General features: G+C 39.3%; 1 protein-coding gene across 1 annotated transcript; it reads left to right on the top strand.

The window, feature by feature from the left end:
• The first annotated feature begins 8,069 nt into the window (after positions 1-8,069).
• Positions 8,070-14,009, top strand: LOC120057344 (40S ribosomal protein S14). Its single transcript, XM_039005927.1, has 5 exons — positions 8,070-8,177; positions 8,994-9,144; positions 9,348-9,509; positions 11,395-11,471; positions 13,897-14,009. Exons 2-5 carry the CDS (start codon positions 8,996-8,998, stop codon positions 13,962-13,964), a joined length of 456 nt encoding a protein of 151 aa, XP_038861855.1. The 5' UTR covers positions 8,070-8,177; positions 8,994-8,995; the 3' UTR covers positions 13,965-14,009.
• The last annotated feature ends 391 nt before the right edge of the window (positions 14,010-14,400 follow it).

Genomic DNA, 14,400 nt, shown 5'->3' with positions numbered 1-14,400 from the left:
CTTTATGGATTTCACCGGACAGAGGTTGCTCTTCTGATTTCAGTTTTGTGATGAAACAAAGGTGTGGTTGAATTTATTCTGCCACTGTGTCTTCTTATTGTCTCGGCCTTAAGCCTATATCATGGTCGCAGGGCATATGAACTAACAGGTTACAGAGCAAACAACACAGTTATCACAACACAGGTTGTGATATGGCTTTTTTTCTGGCTTGGCTTCCCCAGTGATTTTACCCACGCACCGCTACTGTAAACAAGCACATTATTTATAGAAAATGTTGGAGACTAAATGGTGTTCTGAGTGATATTTACCTTTTATGTTGAACTTGTAAAGTTTAAATGTGTAAATTGATCGAGTGAAAACTGTAAGCGATCTTGACATAGAGATGACTGGGTTTGCGGCCAAGCTAGCCTAGCCCATAGAATAACATGAAGAAATGGTGCCAGCTAATATTCTGGTTTGAATTGATTGATTCATAGCTTCTCTGAGGTAATATTGTGGTTTCTTTTCTACTCCGTTTATATTTTCTATACCCTGACATCTCCAGATTTCAAGTGTTATATATTACATAGTTGTATTATTTCATTTTTTTAAACGGTATACACTAACGCTAAGCTAACTGCGCTAACACTAGCCTGTCAAGTCTATAGGGTTGCTATTAGCTTGGTGCTACCGTAGGCTTGCTCAGTATTGAGATGGCTGATTTGGTTTATTTTTTATTTAGCTATAAAGGTTAAAACAGGCTTCCTTATATGTGTATTTATTTTTATTGATGATTGTTAACGTTTATATAATCTGAGGTTAAGATAATGGTGTATTTTTAAATACAAGTCAATGTATTAGCTAGCATGACTATTTTAAATAAAGAGAATGTATTATGTTACTGTACTTACAGTACGTTCTAGTCTTTTACAGTATCTGACTGAATTATTCATGTTTTGCAGATCAAAATTCACCCAGGCTCAAAAGTTACGGTTCCAAAGAACGTCTGGAGGGCGGTCATGCAACTAGGTCAACAGTTCCACTGACATGGCAAGAGCGCTGTTGGGTGCTTTTGATGTTGACATGTTGCTGAAGAGCAACCTGAGAGGTATGTAAAGAGATTGTATAGACCGTAGAATTAGAATTACTATAAGGGGCATAGGCCCTTAGATCATGGAAGGGCTGGGCCTTGCAGGTGATGGAGAAGTATTTTCAGGCTCAGTCGAATTTCATCTCCAAGTTTGAAGAAGATCTAATCACATTGGGTCATTTTTTGGGGGTCTCCATCTCAGAATGCACATATAAGGATAACAGGTAACCGGAGGCACATCGCCTGTGAAAGAGGCTAGTTGCTGTTCACGCAAACCAACACTGTTTCTGATGGGAATGTCTGTTTTAATCATTCTAATTCTATGGGTCTATGGAAAGGGAAAGGGGGATACCTAGTCAGTTGTACATGCATTCAACTGAAATGTGTCTTCCGCATTTAACCCAACCCCTCTGAATCAGAGAGGTGTGGGGGGGGCTCCCTTAATCGACATCCATGGCTGTGGTATAGTATGTATATACACTGCTCAAAAAAATAAAGTTGTATATGTATGTATTATTTGTAGCATTGTACAGCTAAACCAGAGTCATTATCTTTAGACCTAACTCAAACTTAAATATTTGGCTGTGTCATTAATCATGACACATTGAACATATTTATTTTGAACAATTCTAAGTTGCAAAGCTAAAATGGAAAAAGAGAAAAAAGACAGATTGGATCCTGAAAAAGTGATAACAATAACCGGTGAGTAGGTTGTTTTCTTCATCGATTACAAATAAGCATTTGACAGTGTGCAGGTATCGTCATGATATTGTTTTAAAAATAATATCACTTCTAAATGACTCATGGCAGAAAGAATGGTGAATATTATTCCAGACACTGATTTCGAGATTTCTTTTTTTTCCCCCATTCAACAAATTTAAGATGTTAAAGGGATAGTTTACTTTTTTAGAGTTTATAGTCAGATTGCTAAATCCCCTCAAGTTAATAGTGGCTATTTAAAAATCTTTGAACCATGGATTACAGTTTCTCCTGGCCCATGGACTACTTTCAGGGTAAGGAACCATCTTACTGACTATAAGGTGTAAAAAAGTGAACTATCCCTTAAAACCTCTTGGCGCACGGATCCCTTTAGTGGGATAATTGTCATCAACAACCGCTGAATTGCAGAGTGCCAAATAAATAAAAAATTGCTACAAATATTTATATTCATGAAATCACAAGTGCAATATAGCAAAACACAGCTTAGCTTGTTGTTAATCCACCTGTCGTGTCAGATTTTGAAAATATGCTTTACAGCGAAAGCAATCCAAGCGTTTGTGTGAGTTTATCGATCACTAGACAAAACATTACGAACACCTAGCAGCAATCTATATTGGTCACGAAAGTCAGAAAAGCAATCAAATTAATCGCTTACCTTTGATGATCTTCGGATGTTTGCACTCACGAGACTCCCAGTTACATAATAAATGTTCCTTTTGTTCGATAAAGATGATTTTTGTATCCAAAAACCTCCATTTTGTTTGCGCGTTATGTTCAGTAATCCACAGGCTCGTGCCGGTCATGAAGGGCAGACGAAAATTCCAAATAGTATCCGTAAAGTTCGTAGAAACATGTCAAACGTTTTTATAATCAATCCTCAGGTTGTTTTTAACATAAATAATCGATAATATTTCAACCGGAGGATAAAGTATTCAATACAAGACAGAAATAAAATGTTGAGCTACCACTTTCGCGCGGAAGAACTAATCAAGGACACTGACGCGAGTTGATAAATCTCGCTCATTTTTCAGAATAAAAGCTTGAAACTATGTCTAAAGACTATTCACAACCTGTGGAAGCCATTGGAAAATGAATCTGGTTGATATCCCTTTAAATGGAGGATAGGCAGGCAATGGAACAGGGATTTTTCAAAATAAGAGGCACTTCCGGGTTGGATTTCCTCAGGTTTTCGCCTGCAAAATCAGTTCTGTTATACTCACAGACAATATTTTGACAGTTTTGGAAACTTTAGAGTGTTTTCTATCCTAATATGTCAATTATATGCATATTCTAGCATCTGGGCCTGAGAAATAGGCCGTTTACTTTGGGAACGTTATTTTTCCAAACATAAAAATTCTGCCTCCTAGCGTCAAGAAGTTAATTTAATCATTGCAAATAGGGCATTAATGGTCAAGGACTTCTTATTCAACTGAATCTGATAAGCTTTTCACATAAAGGTTTGAAAAAAAAACTTTAAAAAAAAACATGTATGACCCCAAACCCAACCCCTAACTGTTCTATGTGCTATTTATCTTGGATTTGTTGCTTTCTCTCCACAGATTCTGTCATGAAGTGCTTCCCTGGTTCAACAAATGGACACGTGGGAATGGCTTACAACAATAAATGGCTGAATTAAGAAGCGATGAGAGCAAAAAATGTAATTAATTGGATTAAATGTGTTTAGTGTGTTGTGTCGTTTGTTCGAACGTTTTATTACCATGACTACTAAGTATCACTGAAATAATGCTCCTGTTACATAAACTACAAAAGTATGTGTACACCCCTTCAAATTAGTGGATTCGGCTATTTCAGCGACACCCGTTGCTGACAGGTAAATAAAATCGAGCAGCCATGCAATCTACATAGACAAACATTGGCAGTAGAATGGCCCGTACTGAAGAGTTCAGTGACTCTCAATGTGGCACCGTCATAGGATGCCACCTTTCCAACAGGTCAGTTCGTCAAATTTCTGACCCAGTCAACTGTAAGTGCTGCTATTGTGAAGTGGAAACATCTAGGAGCTACAAAGTCTCAGCCATGAAGTGGTAGAACACAAGCTTAAAGAACGGGACCGCCGAGTGCTGAAGTGCGTAGCGCGTAAAAAATAATCTGTCCTCGGTTGCAACACATGCAACATTCACTACCGAGTTTCAAACTGCCTCTGGAAGCAACGTCAGCACAATAACTGTTCATTGGGAGATTCATGAAATTGGTTTCTATGGCCAAGCAGCCACACATAAGCCTAAGATCACCATGCGCAATACCAAGCATCGGCTGGAGTGGTGTAAACCTTGCTGCCATTGGACTCTGGAGTGATGAATCACGCTTCACCTTTCTGGCAGTCCGATGGACAAATCTGGGTTTGGCAGATGCCAGGAGAACGCTACCTGCCCGAATGCATAGTGCGATCTGTAAAGTTTGGTGGAGGAGGAATAATGGTCTGGGGCTGTTTTTCATGGTTTGGGCTAGGCCCCTTAGTCCCAGTTAAGGGAAATCTTAACGCTACAGCATATAATTACATTTTAGATGATTCTGTGCTTCCAACTTTGTGTAAACAGTTTGGGGAAGACCCTTTCCTGTTTCAACATGACAATGCCCCCATGCACAAAGTGAGGTCCATACAGAAATGGTTTGTCGAGATCGGTGTGGAAGAACTTGATTGGCCTTCACAGAGCCCTAACCTCAACCCCATCGAACACCTTTGGGATGAATAGGAACGTCGACTGTGAGCCAGGCCTAATCGCCCAACATCAGTGTCTGACCTCACTAATGCTCTTGTGGCTGAATGGAAGCAATTGGAAGCAATTGGCTGCAATTGGCTGAATGGAAGCAATTGTCTGCAGTAATGTTCCAACATCTAGTGGAAAGCCTGTTTTTCTGCAACGTAGAAAATAGTAAAAATATAAACCCTTGAATGTGTAGGTGTGTCGAAACCTTTGACTGGTACTGTATATAGACTGATGGTATATATATACCATCAGTCTATATACAGTACTAGTCAAAAGTTTGGACACACCTACTCATTCCAGGGTTTTTCATTTTTTTGAACTATTTTCTACATTGTAGAATAATAGTGAAGACATCAGCACTATGAAATAACACATATGGAATCATGCGGTAAACAAAAAAACTGTTTAAAAAATCTAATTATATTCTTTGCCTTGATGACAGCTTTGCACACTCTTGATGACAGCTTTGAATTATCTCAACCAGCTTCATGAGGTAGTCACCTGGAATGCATTTCAATTAACAGGTGTGACTCTTAAGGATTGTACCCTTTTTTAAATATTAGCCGAAAATAACATACCCAAATCTAACTGCGTGTAGCTCAGGACCTGAAGCAAGGATATGCATATTCTTGATACCGTTTGAAAGGAAACACTTTGAAGTTTGTGGAAATATGAAATGAATGTAGGACAATATAACACATTCTTTGAAATGCAAGAGAAAGGCCATACTTTCAGATAGGAGTCTAGGTGTAATTTAGATTTTGGAAACCAAATGGCAGCAGTGTGTGCAACATTTCAGACTGATCCAGTGAAGAATTACATTACTGCACAATATTTTGTATCAAGTCTGCCAGGAGTTTGCGCAAATGTGCCGAATTGGTCAATTCATACATTTTCAAGTACATAACTATAGAGAACATACAAAATGATATGGTATGCTATGGTAATAAACAATTTAAGTTTACACACTCCCAGGAATGTCATACATGATGGAACATTAGCTTATACACTAACTTTCACACATCTAGATGGCCGGGCGTGGTGGGTGTAGAACAAGAGACAGCAGTGGGGTCAAACTCTAGACCCCAGTTCCTACATTAAAAATAGATTTTATCAAACAAAACTATGCTACATTTTATCCCTGGGACCCTCAGGATGACAAATCAGAGCAAGAGTACTGAATGCAAGTACATTATTTACCTTCAGAGGTGAATGTATCAAGCCAGTGATAAAAGTTTTTTGTTGTTGTGCACTCTCCTCAAACAACAGCATGGTATTTTTTCACTGTAATAGCTACTGTTAATTGGACAGTGCAGTCAGATTAACAAGAATTTAAGCTTTATGCCCATATAACACATGTCTATGTCTCGGGAAGTTGGCTGTTGTATACAACGTCATTCTAGTCACATTAGCGCACGTTAGTAACATTCGTCCCGGTTTAGGGACAACCATCCCGTTAAAAGTACATTTGCGGAATGTCTTTCCTTCTTAATGCGTTTGAGCCAATCAGTTGTGTTGTGACAAGGTATGGGTGGTATACAGAAGATTTTTTTTAAGTGAAGTCGCAAAAACCTTTATGATGAAACTGGCTCTCATGAGGACCGCCAAAGAAAGGAAGACCCAGAGTTATCTCTGCTGCAGAGGATAAGTTCATTAGAGTTAACTGTGCCTCAGATTGCAGCCCAAATAAATGCTTCACAGAGTTCAAGTAACAGACACAGTAACAACATCAACTGTTCAGAGGAGACTGCAAAGAAACCATTACTAAAGGTCACCAATAATAATAAGAGACTTGCTTGGACCAAGAAACACGAGCAATGGACATTAGACCGGTGGAAATCGGTCCTTTGGTCTGATGAGTCCAAATTTGAGATTTTTGGTTCCAACTACCGTGTCTTTGTGAGATGCAGAGTATGCGGAGTAGGTGAACGGATGATCTCCACATGGGTGGTTCCCACCGTGAAGCATGAAGGAGGAGCTGTCCAAACTTTTGACTGGTGCTGTATATACATTTTCAAATTTTATAGACACCATCTATTTTACAATAGTTATTCTTGTTTGTTTTTACTCCTATCCTTCCGCTACCATCAACCCGTCCCATCTATTTCTGAAGAACATACAGTTTGATTTCTATTTGCCCTATATTTTTAACTGTGCTGTTTCACAAAGTTCTGACCCTATATACATTTTACGGACACAGTATATTTTACATTAGTTATCTTGTTATTAGTCCCACCCTTCAGATCCACTCAACCCCTCCCACCTATCTCTTAACACCATCCCTATTGGATTTCTATTTGCCATATATTTTTCAACTGTGCTGTGATGTTTCACAAAAGTTCTGAACCTTTCTATTCTCATAGTTTCTACAGATTCTAAATTAAAGAGAATTTTTTTTGCATAAAGTATTATTATATTATTGATCGATTGACTATGACTTTTCAAATCACCCAGTAGTGCTATCTGCAGTCCTTCAGCCATTCCTGGACCTGCGACCAAAAACAAGCTACATATGGATAGTACCAAAACAAATGATCTAATGATTCTGTCTCATCGCAGCAAAATCTGTAAAGCTGGGATGTTTAAAAAGAAACATGTATTTAATCAGGCAAGTCAGTTAAGAACATTCTTATTTACAATGACGGCCTACCCTGGCCAAACTCTAACCCGGACGCTGGGGGCCGCCCTATGGGACTCCCAATCACATAAGTACATATATGTCACATACAGCCTGGAATCAAACCAGGGTCTGTAGTGACACCTCTAGCCCTGAGATGCAGTGCCTTAGACCGCTGCGCCACTCGGGAGCCCCCAAATATATAACATTCTATTGGTTGCCAGAATTTTGTATAATAATTTAAATGAAAAAAAAGTTTTGAATCCAGCGTCATTTTGAGTATCAGTTCATAAACCATGTGCCATGGAATCGGTACATCGAAAATCTCTTCCCAACTATTTTGCAATCTATGTGGCACAGCTGTCAATTTTTGGGTCCTTAAATGAAACTGGTATACTTTTTTATTTATCACAATTTTCTTTAACCAATTTTGGTCTTTGATGCAGGACTGACAGACAAGTTCCTTACTTTCTCCCCCTTCCACTTGCCTCTTCCATTTTTGTGGTAATCCTGCAATTAGTTGGTTGTAATTTTGAGTAAAGCAGACATTTCCATATATTTTGGTTCGTGGAAAGCATTCCCAGAAGAGTTAAGGCTCTTATAGCAGCAAAAGCGAGACCAACTCCATATTAATGATTTTGGAATTAGATGTTTGACGAGCAGGTGTCCACATGCTTTTGGCCATGTAGTGAATGTAATATAAATGTGAATACTGTATGAGACACACATATATGAGCATATAAGTATTATGCCCATACATACAGATATATGTATCCACACACATAAGTACATATATGTCACATACTGTATCTGTTGAAATATACAATAATGGGCCGTTTTCATATATCTGACCTATATTTCTGCCTTATACACCGTGTATACAACGGGAGAGATCGACTGCGCGTGCTGTTTAGGCTACATATGAACCGCTTGATGGCAGTGAAGTGCATGGTCCACTTCCGGAAAAAGAAAGCTTGAACTCTGAACCCGGTTGCGTTTATTCTTTCCTTTCCTGTTTCGGCTTTAGAAGAGACACACACAGGTACAATGTCGCAGAATTTATATCCAAATTAATCCTGTTTCACATGAAGTACAAAGTGTCATTGGGGATTTTAATCGATACACTGAACTTTAATTGGTATGTTAAATGTGTAATTTGTCTGAAATCGGCTTTAGACGTTTGGATTAGACGGCATTGGTGTTGGCTGTAAGCAGCGGTATCCATCACTGTAAGGCCCGAATTTCGCTTACTGAATGGAGCATATTGAGTGGGTTTTATGATTTGCCATGTTAACCATATTGTCTTAAGTCATGTGCATTTTTGCAGCTTTGAAGTCGATTGCGTTTCAAATTAAATCGAAGAGACATGTTGACTGTAGCTAGTTAGGTTGCTGTCGTGGTAATTCAGTGCTAACGTTAAAGTAGTCGGCTAACGATGGGCATCTGCAGTTTTTAGTCTCGACTTTGCTGTGACTGACAATCACACATGGATTATTTTTGTATGGAAATTGTCGTATATGCTATGATATAGCTAGCAAGTCTAGCTGCTTTCCTGTCGTGTTATGTAATTTTTCTATCGAGCGTTGGCTTTTATGCCAGATAGTTGGTTATTGGTCAGTTGCGATAATATCTAGTTAATGGTTAATATGCTCTCCTACAGTTACTTAGCCAACTAGCTAGTTACAAAAGTATATTGTGGTGAAGTTAACTACAAAGGAACCCATCCTAACCAAGACCTAGCCTGCTAACTATTTAGCACTGGTGCTCACTCCACCTGGTCCGAAATTGGGGCGCTTGAATGGACGCTAATGCCAGACATGTCTGACGCCATCAATACTGACAAATGCATCTTTTGCAGCTATGGCACCTCGTAAGGGTAAGGAAAAGAAGGAAGAACAGGTCATCGCCCTGGGACCTCAGGTTGCCGAAGGCGAGAATGTCTTTGGAGTCTGCCACATCTTTGCATCCTTCAACGACACCTTCGTTCACGTCACTGATCTTTCTGGCAAGTAAGTACAGGATACAATGGAACAGTGCATGCCCAGCTTTATAATAAAAAATACTAAATATGTGTGCCGTTTTTGGCTTAAACTGTGTGTAAAGTGCATGCTATCCATCAATAGCAATCGGTCGTATGATCATATTGTGAGTAAATGCCTTGTCTGAATTGGTTTCAAATGCTTTGCTCTAAACATGTACCTGCTCCCTCCAGGGAAACTATCTGCCGTGTGACTGGTGGTATGAAGGTGAAGGCCGACAGAGACGAGTCCTCCCCCTACGCCGCCATGTTGGCCGCCCAGGATGTTGCCCAGAGGTGCAAGGAGCTGGGAATCACTGCCCTGCACATCAAGTTGAGGGCCACTGGCGGCAACAGGTTAGGAACCCCCCTCACTGATATGAAGCACAATCTGGTGTTGCCTCATGTCTTTTGTACATCTACAGTGGATGATGCAGCTAAATTGTTCTGGTACATTGTCCTTGAACTACTCTTGTTGCATGTGTAAATATACCATGCAATTAAAGGACCCACCCCCAGAGGAAGTTGCAGCCACTATTTAAATGTAATTTCTTGTCCTAGAGAGGAAATGTACCTTTAGGTTCCACCTCTGAAGTATGACGAATGCTACTTTACATATTCACAAATTGGGTGTGAGAATTTCCTGTGGAGTTGATAAACCTCAACAAATAGGTCACTGACAGCTCAATATAGCTAGCCAGCATGCTAACCTTATCTAGTTGGATAGCTAGGTATAGTATCCTGCTAACCTTATCTAGCTAGCTAATGTTTTATTTTATTTTACGCCATATTCAAAAGATTAGCCAAGCTGGCTCTATGGCTGGAGCTGGATTTGCAATAAACATTTATTTAAGGAAAACTTCGCCACAGATGGAAACCACTGGTATGTCTTTGACTTTGCCATATTTGTATTTTTTTTATAGCTTTTATATAACCAGGGGAAACCATTAGGACCAGGGTCGTCTTTCCAATGTGAGCAACAATTCAAGCATTATCACTACAGCATTAGTTACATACTTACAAATACGTTGCATTACATTCAAAAGGTCAGTGGAAACTAATGTATACAATCAATCAAAACAAGTGCGTTTCCATTGGTATCAGAGCCGCAAATTCACCTTTTGGGACAAAAGACTACAGTTTTAGTGACCTGTAGGTCATTACAGGACTGAGGGGCATAGTAACGGAAAGTAGTCTTCCTTAACTTTAGAGACCCGCGGAACCTCTAGAACCAACCAGTCTTATAGTTACTAGAATTCCAATTTAGAAGTGAGGTAGTATGGGAGTTTCTAATGTTGGGCCCTTTCTGGTAGTCAGAATATCAGCCAACTGAACTATATGAGCAGAGAATAAAATTACCTTTTTGGTACACCAGACGCTAGCAGGTAAAATTTAAAAATCTACCAGCCAATCACATTTTTTTACCATCCCAAATATTTTCCCCCCTACTAAAATTACACCAACAGAACACACAAAAAGATAAGCGTGCTTTCTGGGCGCAACGGTTTACTGCATCGTAAGTGCTAGAGGCGTCACTACAGACCCTGGAAGTTAAATGTTTTTTAGCAAACGTTACACCAATCAAAGAACTGTAGTGAGGCGGAACTTTAGTGATCAATACATTCATCTTGGGGGAGCAGGTTTTGTTAAATGACATATCACGCAATTATACCATTTAATAAAATGGTCAGATATTATTATTTTTTATACATACTAGCTAAAGAGAATTTACAAATTATCCAATGGATTAAGAGAATTTTCTGCAGGGGGAAAAAGTGGAGGTGCAATATCAAGTTTGTACCCCGCCCCATCTTAATTTGCTCAGGCAGCCAAGTGGACATGAGGCTGCTTGGTTCATCTCGGTCGCCAAGAAGAATCACTTAGCACCTGTTTCTGGTTAAACAATGCCATGCTGGTGGGTGGTAACATTGAAATAAACCTAGCCCTGAAACGAAACGTAGGTATCATGTGCATTCACACGGATTTGCACAAAGTGGGTCGTTTGGATTTGTCTCTTCAAGGCCTAATATATCATACTTTGACTAAAGCTATGACTTGACTTAAATCATTGTGCAACACCATTCTTACAGCTCGCGAAAGTGGATTTCTACTAGTGCGGGCGTTTACGTGTATTCTGTATTTTGCCCGGTTGTCTGTGTTGTGGAACTGAATTTATCTATAGTGGACTAAATTAGATTGTCTTGTGTGCAACAGTACTCAGTGTGAACATTTTGCCTTTCAGAACCAAGACCCCTGGACCAGGCGCACAGTCTGCTCTCCGTGCCCTGGCTCGTTCTGGCATGAAGATTGGACGCATCGGTAAGCTATAGCTCATTTAGTCTGTCAGGAGTATCTGTAATAAAAGAGATGGTGCTGTTATTTTTTCTCAACCCCTGCCTTCGACCAATAGATGGCCCACTTGTTAGTAGGGCTGGGCGATATATTGAATTTATTTGTATTAGTGCGATGTTCCAAATACCAGTATTACAAAAATCAAGGTTTTTACTTTTTAATGAGCGTTTGTCTTTTTGGTTTATCCCCTTTGCGCCTTCTGTACTGTGTGCACTGTGCACCTCCCCACTTGCACAGACACAAAGCCCCTCCCACTGCCACTCACGAGATCACGTCTCCCTTTCTGACAACAAGCAGTTTGAACTCGCTATTTGCATTTTAAGATTTGGGCCAACCGAATCTGTCTTGCGATGCAGTTTTTGTTTTAACTTCCAAAATGTAGAAAAGCAGACCCTACTACAGTAAAACTGGAACATTACTGCGTAGATTGTTGCGCTCTGCATTGCGGTACGATCAGTGCTATTTGGCATCCTTGGAATGGCCCTAAACTTCAGCATAACTTTGACCATATACTTCAATCGGTGATCTGGACCTCCCAAGCATCCTGTGTCGCACAGGCCATTGCAGTACCCCCATACCGCTAGCAGCATTTTAGCCACAGTTATGTGCTAGCTGTCTAGGCTGTGTTGTTCATTGCAAATTTATAGTCTCATTTATGTAAGGAATTGGCTACTCGGTTCTCATTCTGAGAAAGTATCTTATCCAGGTAGGCCACTTGATTTAATCTAGACAAAGTGAACAGGCGATGTTCAAACAGTTGGAGACGGACAGGAGGGTCTATTCATAAGTTAACTTCTACCTTTTTAGCAAGCAATTAGATCCACGTTGGCTTTATATTTAAAAGATTAGCTGGCTACTCACTAGCACGTGGGCTTGTGCTTCATTGTTTGAGACGTGTTTTTAATTTCCTATAATGCCTGCTACTAGAAGTTGGTCATTAGTGGATGTGCATAGTTCTGGTTAATTTTGTAACAAACTGCCTTTTCGTAGACAAGACTTGAGAACTAGAGGAGTGATTATTGCAAAAAAGCAGCGGCAATTTTTTTGCTATAATTATTAGAGGCTCTTATGGTTTTGGAAGACTTATATTTAGCCTAGGTATAACTTTACAAGCCCTGAATTTGATTATTCCTGACTGTTTGAAATGCAGTGTATCAACCTTTTTTAATTGTGCAGCAAGCTTATTTAGACAAACGAAAACAATCTACAGTAGGTGTATATTGTGAATCCCCCATAATTGAATTTTAATCCATATCGCCCAGTTATAGCACTGCACTGCCATGGCTGATTCAACTAATCAAGGACAGCGTTGGGAAACACTACCATGTGTCTGCCTATTTCATGCATGAATGGTTATATATACTGCTTATATTGATGTTTTCCGGGGGATAAGAATGTTTCATTTGGGAAATGATTTTTCTGCTAGTCTTATACTAAATGTGAAACAATTCTACTTTTCTGTTGGTCTGATTTTGTTTAAGCATCCTGAACACGGTGTTATTTATATGCATACCGTAAAACTTTCAATTATTAGCCTGGGTGTTTTATTAGCTTAAATCACTGACCACAACAGGCGCTTAGACGGGTTTCTATTTGAGCCGGGCGTCGATTTCCTTAATGGATACCGCTTTTGCTCATTTGCCTAGTTAATTATTTCATTCCAGCATTCACTTAAAGCATTTTAATCAATTTCTTCCATTTCCTGCACTGTTATTTACATCACATGTATTGTCTTAGTATGCCTCTATTTCAAGAACGTCCTAAAACATGCTAATCATTTTTCTTTCTGTGTGTTTTCGGCAGTTCTTACTTTGGCCACTAGAGGGCGATCAGTCGATTACTTGTTCTGTACTCCCAAAGTTGACTGTTTGTGGTTGCCAGTTAGCTAGCAGTATTCAGCCGTTAGCAGCCAATGGCTAGCAGTTTCTTACTGCCGATAAAATACAATAAAATTAAAATAAAAAATGGAAGGATTGGCATCTTATTCGAGTCATTATTGAATTATGTAACAAATCAAACATTTAATCTTTACCAATTCATGGTAAGCTCATAAACTGTAGATTTAGACAGGGTGTTTATTTGAAACACTTTATTTGCTGAAATGTGTGTCATTGCCCGGCTAAAGGGGACAAGGCGGCTATAAGACTTCAATTAAAGTTTTACGGTACTCTGGAATACTGTTGTCACAACCATGTCTTTTTTACACATTTAGCAGATGCTCATATTCAAAGCGACTTTGGATGAGACATGTTGGCCAAATGTATGAATCTGTTCAATGCCCTTCAGACAATATTCATTGAACATGTTAAAATGAGGATGTTGATGAATAAAGGATTCGATGTACAATTCTTGTTACTGTTTATCATGCTCACTAACCCTTGCTCTCTTGCAGAGGATGTCACCCCTATTCCATCAGACAGCACCCGCAGAAAGGGAGGTCGTCGTGGGCGTCGTCTGTAAATGTGCTCATTTTGAGATTTTCACTCAATAAAAGGTTAATTCCAACCTCTGCTTTTGTCTGGTTCTTCAGTGGTTTCTCGATTTATTCTTTTTTCCCAAGTCTGTCTAGGAAAAATATCCTATTGAATGTTCTTATACGTCAAGCAAATAGTTTTAATTATTTAGCAAAACAAGCCAGCTTGGCTTAAGACTTGTTTGCAAGTTGTATGCAGGGATATGAGTGGCTTTATCAAAGGGTTGATTTACACTGAACAAAAATATAAACGCAACATGTAAAGTGTTGGTCCTATCTTGAGGTGAAATAAAAGATCCCAGAAATGTTCCATACACATTAAGGTTATTTCTCTAATTAGTTTACATCCCTGTAAGTGAGCATTGATCTTTCGCCAAGATAATCCATCCACCTGACAGCTGTGGCATATCAAGAGGCTGATTA

This window comes from Salvelinus namaycush, chromosome 12 (assembly GCF_016432855.1).
Source record: "Salvelinus namaycush isolate Seneca chromosome 12, SaNama_1.0, whole genome shotgun sequence".
In the NCBI taxonomy this organism is placed as follows: domain Eukaryota; kingdom Metazoa; phylum Chordata; class Actinopteri; order Salmoniformes; family Salmonidae; genus Salvelinus; species Salvelinus namaycush.
Note: the sequence above shows the minus strand (reverse complement) of the source record. Positions and strands in the feature narration are given on the sequence as shown.